This window comes from Petaurus breviceps, unplaced genomic scaffold (assembly GCF_028583685.1).
Source record: "Petaurus breviceps papuanus isolate PSGF00001 unplaced genomic scaffold, PetGlider_PUasm1.0 126, whole genome shotgun sequence".
NCBI classification, from domain to species: Eukaryota; Metazoa; Chordata; class Mammalia; order Diprotodontia; family Petauridae; genus Petaurus; species Petaurus breviceps.
In genome coordinates this window covers 16552094-16564421 of record NW_027185655.1, presented here as the reverse complement: position 1 = coordinate 16564421, position 12328 = coordinate 16552094, and the positions used below count along the sequence as shown (strand labels likewise).

The following is a 12328-nucleotide window of genomic DNA, read 5'->3' as shown; positions in this document are numbered from 1 at the left end:
AAAGTCATTCAACTGTCCTAAGTTCAACATTACCATCATTAGTCCCCAAGAATGGGGGGAGGGGGGCATAAAACAGCCTAAGGAGGGTCAGATTCATGCAGGTCAAAAACAGAAGTATGAGATATCATGCTGAACAGAGTAGGATCCGGCTTATAAGTAGACCATGTACTTAGAACCAGGTCGAGGTAGGGAGATAGTTTTTTTTTTCTTTTTAGGCAATCAGGAATAAGTGACTTGTCCAGGATCACACTGCTAACAAGTGTCTGAGGGCAAATTTGAACTCCGTTTCTCCTAAGCCAGGGCTGGTTGCTATAACCACTGCCCCACCTACCTGCTCCAAGATATAGTCTTAAATATATACATATATACACGTGTACATACATGCACACATGTGTGCATATGCACACGTGTATATACATATATATATATTGAGAGAGAGCTCTAGCTAGAGAGAGAGAGTCTACTCACTACCTAACTTCTTTGACATAGGATAAGTTATTTGCTTTCTCTTGAGATTCAATTTCTTCTTCCACAAAAGTGGAGTAATGTTTTTGCATTTACTGCTCAAAAGTTACCCCCGACATAAAGCCTGACTTGATCACTTCCAGTAGTTAGTAACCTCTTTCCCAAAATCTACCTAACATTTACCCACTATACCTTTTGTGTATACATATGTGCATATGGTCACATTGATAACACATGCTTCTCGAGAACGGTGAGGAAAATGCTTTGTAAATATGATTATAATTATCTATTCAGCCTTAAGCTCTACAATTCCATAGTTTACAACTTAAGATCAATCAGGCACATTTGAAAGATGTTACAATTGTGACCCCTGATAGGATAGTAGCCGTACTGGGAAGCCAGGTATTAATAGTTTAAATAATGTGTTCCTGAGTCGGTTTTGGGTAGTAACTGTAAGTACCATAACCCCTAAGGCATAGTTTGAGAATAATTATAACCTGAAGATCAAAGTTAAAGCATTGGTGGAATCTACAATATTTGGGGTGAGGGATAAAGATGGACAGGAAAGCTAACAACGTATGCTTACTAGGTTACAGTTGGGACCTCCCTTTATGAGGATCTGATGAACAAAGAGTACACCCACCCTTCAACCCTAACAGCTTTCCCTCCCTGCTAATGTGCAGTGAATGACAACTGGATAGAACACCTGCTAGAATTATGATCAAGCTTGAAGAGAGAATACAATCCGGTATATATTAGACAAGAAGGAGGAAAAAAAGACCATCACATGGAAAGAAAATTGGATTGAAATTCAAATCCTACAAAGCACCCTGGAGTGAAGGTTAAATTCTAGCTTCAACAGTGACAGACTGACTTAACATTAACTTATCTTAATTCTTTATCTCTCACTTTTTTCCCATATGAAAAATGAAAACGTCACTTACCCTTTTGTTAAAAAAAAAATGATTTTTTTTTTAAACAATTGGGGTTAAGTAACTTGCTCAAGGTTACACGGCCAGGTGTTTCTGGGTGGATGCTAAGTGTTTGGGCCTGGATTCAATCCCCCAGGTCATCCCGACACTGGGGCCGGTGCTCTTACTCACTGTGCTACCTGGCCGCTCCAAAAATTGATTTTTTGCTATCCATCCTCAGAGAAAGAACTGATGCTACCCAAATACGGATTGAAGCATACTTTTTTTTACTTTATTTTTCTTGAGTTTTTTTTCCCTGTTTTCTTTCACAACTATTAGAGAAATATTTTGCATGGTCACACATGTATAACCTATATCTAATTGCTTACCTTCTCAGTGAGGAGGGGGTGGGTAGGAAGGGAGAGAATTCAAAACTCAAAGTTTTAAAAACAAATGTTAAAATTGTTTTACACGTAATTGGGAAAAATAAAATACTAAACAGAAAGCTAAAAAAATTAAACACAATGTTGATTTTTAAGCATTTATTAAAAGTTGAACATATGGAACATCTTGACTAAAAGAAGCCACCTCACTATCATTTCCTTTCTACCTCTTCATTGGACTGTCCTTGCTTTCAGTGTTCTCCTTTCCTTGCTAAGTATGTTCTTGATTTGATTTTCCTCAGGAAGAGGAGAAAAATGCACAAAAAAATTAAAGAAAAACTAGAAGACAAGCTTGGGTAAGGAAAAACGAAATAAGGAAAATGAAAGCACAGATCCCTAAATTAAAAGACAAAAGGATGGAGAGAAGCAAAAAAAAAAATCAAGGAGATGAGGTTGATATGGATCCAAATTGTTAGAAGAAGGTATTCAAATATAACAGAAGAAAGAGCTAAAAGGAAAAGGCCTGGAGAAATAGAAAGTGGCTGGAAAAGAAGTAGCTGAACCAAGAGAGGGTCAAAGTATGTGGATCTATACCCTGTCTTCACTATTTCTTGGGAAATAAATTCATTGTTATTCTTCATTATCATTTCATTATTCATTATTACTGGGAAAAATCACTAAATCCCACCTTAGCTCCATTCTCCTCTTTTGTAAAACAGGGATAATATCTATGCTACCTACCTTACAAAGTTAAGAAATTCAAAATGAGAAAATAGTCTGGAAGTACTTTATAAGCTATAAAGTACAATGCAACCATAAAGTGTCAGCACTATACTACCAGGGCATTATTCTTGTGGGGCTCAAATGAATATACTGAATGTGTTTTGCAAAGCAATCTTTATACCTATCAGCTATCATCATAAATGGGCAAAAAAATGATGTGCCCATACCTTAGGAGGCTTAAAAATAGCTCTATTTTATATAGATATATATATAAGTACACAGAATCTAGAGAATACATAATTATAAAAGTATTAACATAATTACTGCAATAATTACCAAAACCAGCAGCCTTAAAATCTTTTAACAGTTCCAAAAAAGTGATATGGTGAAAAATCAAGATGAAAAAAAAAAACTCACTGACTTTTTGATGAGGTCATAAAAGGTATCACAGTACCAGATTATAAATACTACAAGGCTTTTGTGTAAGGTGCTTTCCTTACCTTAAAACACTATAACAAGTAAGCAAGTATTTATTTTATTTGAAACATCTTAAATATAAACACATTTGTGAATGACATTGGATCCAATTCTGCCTTCCCTTCTCCACAAACTATACTAGGCTGTATTTAAGAATATGGTTAACTCAGATCTACTACTCAGAATCCTTGCAGAGAGGTAGATTTTTTAAAAACTAGATTAGTAGAGAAATTAAAAGATGAAATTGACTTTCTAAAGTCATAAATTCAAAAGAAAAATTTTAAAGTACACAAAAATCATCATTTTCCTTTTGCTGTATTTTTCTTTCACAAACTTTTTATGAGTTATGATTTCCTCTGCAAAGGGAACTAACTCCCAGTAAGGAAATTTTGTCTACCAGCACACATGTAAAACTTCTGGAATTGATCATCTTAGAAAGATGCCTGGAGGAATTAAGAGATTAAAGGACTTACCCAGGGTCACAAAGCCAGCATGAATGAGTGACCACCCAGCCTGCATGGCCAGCTCTCTACTTACTACATCATGTCACTTTTCTTTATAAAATTACTTTTCTAATATACGTAATACTGTTGCTTGAAAAAGAGAACACTTGAAAAATGTAAAGGACATACCTGTTCTAGAAGCATCGAGTGCTGAGAGTTCATTAGCTTCTCAAACAACACTCTGGTAGAATTCAGGTCAATCCCTGGAATTTTGGGACTAGTTTTAAAATGCTCATCAATTCTAAAATGAACCAAAAGGAAAACAAGCAAATGTACATATGAGAAAGAAAAGGACCCAAACACTCAGAATGGTGTTATGAAATAAGAATATTAACTTTTTTTTTTAAACCAGAGACATGAAGGTCTTCCAGATGGCTAGGGAACTCTTCCAAAATCCAAAGGCTACAGTGTGCTTATGTTTACATAAAATTTCTCTTCATTCACACATTAAACAGATGCTTAATAAATGTCTGCTGCATATTTAGTTCTGTACTAGGCAAAGGAGATAAAACAAAATTCCTGTCCTTGCTGTCTTATGGGGGTGGAATGGCAGAATCTATTAGAAGGATAAGACAACAGAGTTCTGTAATTAATAAAATATTCCATTCTAAGTGCATAGGAGACACAAAACAGAGCACTATTTGGGGCCCAAGGGTGGATGCCAGTACCAGAATGGGAGATCAAGGAAGGCTTTGAAGGGGAAAAGAAAGAACTGAAGAGGCTGTCTACTCCATGTATATTTATTGCTAGACACTCACCAACACTCTGCTGCCATGTCCTCTCTCCTATTTTTAACCTAACAACAGCCCCAACCTTCCCTTGATCCATTGTAGAGATGGGGGAGAGAGAAAGGGGATAAGTATTTATAGTATCCACTCTATGTCAAGCACTATGCTAAGCAGTTTACAAATATCTCATTGGATCCTCAGAATTAACCCTGGGAAGGTCAGTGCCATTTTACAGTTGAGGAAATTTGAGGGTCGCATGGCTAATAAATGTATGAGGCCACATTTAAACTCAGATCTTCCCATTTCTAAGCTTGGTGCTATCTTGACTCCCCCTACCTAGCTACCTCATAGTGGACAATAATGTTGGCTGGGTATCCAAGAGTGGAACTGAATAAAAAGCCCTGGTCCTTGGAGGATTTTATTAGAGCAAGAGTCAACTAATAGGGGTCTGTGACAGCTCTCTCATTAACAGAGCTCTCCATGAAGCAATGCATTTTAAGACCACTGTTCTACAACAGTAGGATCTGGGGATTTGTTTACACTAGAATTAAATTTCCAGCATCAGGGAAGGGATGAACTATCACATTACTTATTTAGCTCTTATAGAAAATTTAGAAAAAAAAAAAGAACAACCTAGCTTTAGATTAGTGCTTTACGTCAGTCTAAGCAATACACTGACCAATTCACGGCAAGAAAGAACTTCAACAGGTACAAGTCAGTGAAGCTGGGCAACTTTTAAGTTCTCAAGTTATCCTTTTCCAGTACAGTTTCATTATTTCATGATCTCCAGTAAACTTTCAAAATATTCACAGTGGTGTATATGTGTGCGTATGTGTGCGTGTGTGTTTAGGCGTATATGTATATAGGCATGTGTGTGCATAAGTGATTTAATTCATGCAATATATATTAATATATGTACATATATACACACATATTATAGATAAAATAGTAATAGCTAATTGTAGCTAACATTTATAATGATAGTTATCATTTATAAAGTACTTACTATACACCCGGCACTGAGATAAACTCTTTACAAGTATTAATTCATTTGATCCTCTCCTCAACCCTGAGAGATAGGTGCCATTATTATCACCATTTTACAGATAAGGAAACTGAGGCAAACAATTTAAGTGACTTGCTCAGAGTCATGCTGCTAGTAAGTGTTTGAGACTGTATTTGAACTCAGGTCTTTCTGACTCCACACTTAGTTCAGCTGTGAGCAGCAGCTGCTGTCAATGGGTCACTGACAACTGAAGGAGTATAGTAAGTGGTATTTTGCAGAAGTCAGAGTGGAGCCAGCTTTGCATATGACCCCAATTTTAGTGAAATCTTTATGTTAAGAACATCACCTTCAATAGGTAATTTGTAGGTGAATTCAGAACTCCATGTATTTGATGAAATAATACTATCCTACAACCAGGGATAGCCTTACAAACATATAATGACCACTTGGAGCAAATGAGTTATTTTGTCTATTTTAAATGCCGAAATTAACTATAAAGGACATATGAAGAAAGACAATATCAGCATCCAGGAAAAGAACTAAAAAAATGAAGTTGTGTATAATTTTTTTTAATGTGTGTGTGTGTCTGTGTCTGTGTGTATAGATATAGATATAAATCTATATGCCTATTTGTGTCTAATGATAGCCACTGCAGGAGTGGGTGGGAAGGTGAGAAAAAAAGGGGAAAAAAACTTACATGATAATTTTGTTGTATGTTTGAAAGGAATAGCAAGTCATGCGTAGTAGATTTGCAGTTGTATGTAACAATCGTCTTTTTTACTGTACTATGTTATGGAAATACTTACTTTATTATTCTATAAATTATAAATAAAACCATATATCTGTATCTATATAATGACCCCATAAAAATTTAACACAAGCCTAGGTGTATGGAGCAAGATGATTCCATCAATTTCAGGTCAAGCAATGATTGCCAAAATGGTGGATCCAATCTTATTATTTTGGTTGTCTTTCTGGCTTATCAAATTGGATCAACTATCTATGTAAACTATTCCCCAACACTAGATCCCTATGATGAAGCCAATCAATTCACTGTGTGGTCTTAAAAGTATTCTAAAAAATTCAGTGTATGCTTGTTTATTTAACTTTTAAAGTGAAAAGTTTCTCATTTTCAGACTCTTAAGCAAAGAAGGAAATGTGGTGCTGTGGAAAGAATGCTAGATTTACAGGATGCTGATAAGCTAGACAGTGTCCAAACATGAACAGTCTGAATGGTGAAGGCCTCATATTTAAGGATATAAGAAATGAACTAAGGGGCGGCCAGGTAGCACAGCGAGTAAGAGCACCGGCTCCAGTGTTGAGAACACCTGGAGATCGAATCCCGGGCTCAGACACTTAGCACCCACCCAGAAACACCTGGCCGTGTAACCTTGAGCAAGTTACTTAACCCCAATTGCTTAGGGGTGGCCAGGTGGCTCAGCGAGTAAGAGCATCGGCTCCAGTGTCGGGATGACCTGGATCAAATCCGGGCTCAGATACTCAGCACCACACCCAGAAATAATAATAACTGGCCGTGTAACCTTGAGCAAGTTACTTAACCCCAATTGCTTAAAAAAAAAAAAAAGAAATGAACTAGGGATGCTTTGCCCAGAAAAGAAATGATATCTGTCTTCAAATGTTAGAAATGGATTTACACTTGCTCTGTTTCACCTAGAGGGCAGAAAAATGGCTTAGAAGTCAGAAAGATGCAACTTGAAGTTTGATGTAAGGAAAATTTCCCTCGGATCACAGTTAAGAGTATTTCTTCTTAAGGTAGTATATTTTCCCTAAACCTCAGCAAAAGCTACATGATTGCTAGTTAGGTAGGATATAGAGGGGGTTCTTGTTCAGACATGTGTTGGGCTAGATGGCCTCTGAAATCCCTTAGCAATTCCTGTGACTCTATCAACATTAATGTTGAAAGAAATGAAAAGTTGTATTTTTTTTTGCACAGGGGGAAGGTAATGCAATTGGGGTTAAGTGATTTGTCCAAGGTCACATGGCTAGTTTTTGTGTTAAGTGTATGAGGCCGAATTTGAACTCAGGTCCTCCTGACTCGAAGGGCCAGTGCTCTATTCACTGCACCACCTAGCCGCCCCAAAGTTGTATTTTTTCATGCAGTTATTTCTTTCTTCAGCATTATTTAAAAAAACAAAACAAAACTATAAGCAATGATTAAGAATATTCTAAAAAAAAAAAACAACTAACTTTTAGATGTTCTAATATACTCACAGCTTTAAAAAGTCATTCTTTTAGGCAGCCCTCCACATCTGCCAGCCCTGCATGAATCAGCACTGCTCCTCTGATGGTCTGTATTTTACATTATTGGGCAGCCCAACTGTCATGTAAGATCATCCCCTTTTCTACTGACTTAGCATCAAATCCCACCATAAAATGGAACACATTAACCTTAATTCCTTTTCAGGACTATCTACTTCACATATATTTTTCAAGTCTCTAAAAAGCTTACTTTTTTTCAAGGAAACTTCCATTCCAGCAGGCAGCCGAGGACAATATCTGCAGAACACCACTGCTTAAAGTAAAAAGAAGAAAAAGGTGTTAGTTGTTATAACTTACTTTGTGGACATGAATTATCAGTAATATAACAGATATTTAGTTCCAATTTTTCCTATTAGCAACTTTAGTTTTCATTCACCTGCTCAAAGATTCATAAAATTTACATATAAATATTTGAATGATATTCCGGTGATGCCATATGACCATAAATCATGGAACACCACAAAGTATAAAGCACAAAAATTTCTGATCCAAAGGGCAGTGAAGAAACATACAGTGGGTATAAGGTGGTTGTAGCACATTACCAATATACCAAAAGTAGTATAAAGAGAAGCATGTGAAAAATAGTTGGGCCAGCCACGTAGTAAATGGTGACAGACAGCACTGAATAATGCTAAATGACTGAGGGGAAAACTCCACTATAGTCTTTCTATTTTGGTAATAAATCAGTATGAAGAACCATTCCCCGAAAGGTAAAATTTCTTCATTCCTGTCACCCTGAAATAAATACTAAATAAGGAAATAAAAATATACTCTGAAAAAGGAATGAAAAGATAGAAACATGTACTTGATTGAATTGGAGTTGCTATGCTCTGAAAGTTTTTGTCTCCAAATAGCTATAGTTTCATCATTTATTAAACTGGTATATTGTGCTTGATTCATAATCCTGAAGTCGTCTGCAGGTGAGGAATTCTGTAATACACAAGATATGAAATATTATGTTTTGACATTCTCTTTCTCCCTTTTTCTTCTCTCATTTGCATCTAACACATTCACATCTTTCCATTCCCTTTGCTTTACTGACACAATGAGGTATTTTCCTTTACATCCCTCACTGTTTTGGTAATCTTGATGATACCTCCCTTCCTCCAAAATAAAGGAAGTCACTATATGACAAGAAAGGAACCTTGTAGATTCTATGGACACAAATCCTTAATCTTTACCACTCAGTGTTGGATTTGCTACAAGAAATGAGGTTCAGCACAGGAGAAGGAGATACAGAGAGTACATGAGTAATATCCTTCAAAATACCAAACAGTGCCAGATGTTAGATTCTCCCTATTCAGGGAAATTAACAAAAGTCAAAAGGAATATCATTTCCTAAATTATGTCACTTCCTTATCCAACAAACCTCAAACTCCTTGACTTTTCTACAGCTTTGGACACTCAGTCAACGCTGGCTTTGGACACTGTGAACCAATACCTGATTTTCTCTCTGACTTCTCACCCTTCTCTTTCCATTACTTAAATATGAATATACCCCAGAAGCCACCTTTTCCCTTACTTGCAAACACACCCCCACACATGTAGACATATGTGTGTATGTGTACACATATGTATACACACACACACCATTTTCTAAATCTTTAAATCTAGCCCTGCTTCACCTTAGAGCTACAAGCATCTATTTCCAAATACCTGGGAGATAATATTTACTTGGGTTACCTCCTCAAAAATGTCCCAAACTGAACTAATCACCTTCCCCCAAAGCCTGTCTCTCTCCAGGAGATTATCTATTAAAAGTGATAGCACCACTATCCTAACAAAACACATAGAATTAGTCTCTTGTGTTTTTTTGTTTCTTGGTAGGATTTTGTGGACTCCTCTTAGCTCCCATAACTAATCAGTTGCCAAGCCTTGTTAATTCAAGCAATACACTATCTCTTTCGCCTGTCCCCACCAGTCCATTCCCAATCCAACCACCCAAGGTCAAGTCCTCTTCATCTCTTTCCTGAACTATATATAACAGCCTCCAAACAAGTTTTCCTATGTCTAGACTGCCCCTTCTCCAACCCATCTCTCATGCCATTGCTTCAGATGCATTGTTCTAAGGATCAACTCACTGTTCAAAAATTCTATTGCTCCCCATTCCCTACCATAAAAAGTATAAACTTCTTAACTTAACATTCAAAATCTACAACAATCTTGTTCTTTGCCTTGCCTACTTGACATGCTTTATTTCACTGCACCCTCATTTTATGTATTTCTCTCTCCAGCCAACCTGGCCTACGCAATCTCCATCTTTGTCCTGCTTTCTCCCATCTCTATTCCTTTGATCATACCAAACCCCCTTATACCCTGGAACAGATCTTTCCCAGAGCTGTGCTTTCTGAAAACCCTCCTTTTCTTTTTTTAATTTTTTTTAATAAAGCAATTGGGGTTAAGTAACTTGCTCAAGGTTACACAGCCAGTTATTTCTAGGTGTGGTGCTGAGTATCTGAGCCCAGATTTGATCCCCAGGTCATCCCGACACTGGGGCCGGTGCTCTTACTCGCTGAGCCACCTGGCCGCCCCATTTCCTCCCTTTCTTTAAGGCCCAATTCAGGGGACAACTTTTCTTTGAAGATTTCCTTATCCCAATCAAAAGTGATTATTTTTTCCAACCTCCAATTCTCACAAGGCCTTGCCTTGATCTCTCCTTTATATTTCTCCCATTATGTCTTGTATTACATCTATTTAGGTACATGTCTTATTCTTGCTATTAAATTTCAAGCTTCTTATATCCCCAACAACTTAAGCACAATGTCATACAAAAAATTTTATTAAATTTTAACTACATATTCTATAATCGAAATGTGAAGCACCATCTATTTGATGTAAGAGATTTCACTGGTCTAGGTACTTCCTCCACTGATATGGATTATAGTCCTCTCTACAGTTTAGTAATCTTTGAGAGTAGCTATGGCTGAAATTCATCACCCCAAAGCCAACTTGATAAGCTTCTCAATGCTTTTTTTTCAATTTTTAAAAACATTTTTATTCTATCCCTTCCTCCCTTCCCCCCTCCTTGAGAAGGTATAATGGCAACCACACTGGCATCCCCAGGATGGCTGCTAGCACAGGTTCTTAGATCTGCTTTACTAGGACATCTTTCCAAGGGGTCAGGTATCCTTTTTAATTACATTTACTAGTTCAGGGGAAAAGTCAGCACCCTGAACTTTGGAGAAAATACAAACAGAGAAAACATAAGCAGAGAAATAAAGACCAACAGACAAGGCTCTGACTACCTGAATCAACTATACATTTTACACACATCCCTGGATCGAGAGAGCCTTTACATCTGAGCAGCTGGGGAGTAAGACCACTCAGAATCCCAACTAGGGAATCACAAGATCTGTCTCATAAGTGAGCCCCCAAAGCAAAACACCAACTCAGAGCTGGTATTTTTCAGTTTTCAGAGCCAGAAGACATCACAACCCTTGGTGACTCAGTGCCTAATTAGAAATTAGCAAAAGGTGTGAAAGCCTTCCTACAAGTAAGCCTCCCTTCCCCTAAGCAAGCTTCCCTTAATGGGCTCCATGTGAGGCCTATTAAAGGGTAGAGAAGATCTTCTATCCCATTAGCATTACAACTTACTACAATTAATATAGCATAAAGACCAAAGACAATGGTTTCTAGTAGGGAAAATATGACTGCGATTGTGTATCACTTTAATTAATATGTATAGTAGGAACTGTGTTATATTTAGTCAGAAGACTTGGACGGAAATCTTAACTCTTCCACTTAACAGTTTTGTGACTTCCATGTCCATAGGTTGTCTCTTCTTCCTGGGATTCTTAAACGCTCTTACTCTCCTCCCTCCCTTTCACCACAGCCTGTATGAGGTCTTTTCCAATCGTCCCTACTGCTGTAACTCTTTCTGAATTGCAAAGCCTCCCCCCACAGAATCTAAGTTCCTTGAAAGTAGAAAGTGTTTCCTTTTTTAACTGCACCGGAGAGCCTAGGGGGCTAAATAAAAGGTGAGTCACCTCACCTTTCTGGCTCCCCCATCTCCCCCAAACAAAATGAGGGATCTGCATAAAAGAATCTATGTTCTAACTCTAACACTTGGTAATTCTGTAAGTAGGTACTGATGTAGAGAAGAAGGGGAGAATCAATTACTTGACCTAAACAAACATTTCTCTGCTACAAACTATATATACTTCCCTGCCCTCTTCATCTTCAAGGGAAATTGTGACTTGGTTTACTAGACTAAGATCCTTCAGATAATATGTCTAAATTTTTTCTCTCTCCCAATCAAATTCCACAAGCATTTATTACACTCCCACTAGGTATAAGGCACCATATTAGGTGCTACAATTGTAAAGATGAAAAGAGACACATGGCTTAGAGGATCTTACAGCCTAAGAGAGGAAGGGCACGAAGATATATATATAACCAAGATTGTATGAGGTCAAACATCAGGGAAGTAAAGGAGAGATTCAGACAAATATCTGGAAGAGTAATCTAGAACAAGAACTTCCTAAATGCTGAACTGTTAAGGGCCAAAGGGAAGGGATGAAGAAAGAACGGGAAAGAGCAATTATGTTTAGCACCCACAAAAAGAGGTGGGACACCAAAAAAGGCAAAACTCAGCACAAACCTACCTAAAGCACAAGCATTGTTAGGAAGTTAATTTCTTTTTTTTGAATTGTAGTTTGTAAGAAAAATAAAATTACTCTCCAATAGAACATAAACTCCTTGATTAATTACAAAGTTAAACATAGATTTAGTGATCAAAACAATGTATGAACATGTCTAGCTGAAAATCTGTATTAATAGTTCCAAAATATTTCTACAATTTTCAATTTTTAAAAGAAAAAGAAGTTAACCTTCCTAACACAGGGCACCTTTT

General features: G+C 37.1%; 1 protein-coding gene across 4 annotated transcripts in view; it reads right to left on the bottom strand.

The window, feature by feature from the left end:
• HERC3 (HECT and RLD domain containing E3 ubiquitin protein ligase 3) overlaps nt 1-12328 on the bottom strand; it is a 119398-nt gene that overhangs the window by 50071 nt on the left and 56999 nt on the right. For 3 of the 4 annotated variants that reach the window (XM_069093861.1, XM_069093881.1, XM_069093871.1), the window contains 3 exons: nt 8282-8406; nt 7667-7729; nt 3592-3703 (listed from right to left, as the gene is read on the bottom strand). In XM_069093861.1, the coding sequence (XP_068949962.1) occupies nt 3592-3703; nt 7667-7729; nt 8282-8406 (300 nt within the window). The remainder of the gene's footprint in view (nt 1-3591; nt 3704-7666; nt 7730-8281; nt 8407-12328) is intronic. The other variant, XM_069093887.1, reaches the window with a different exon arrangement.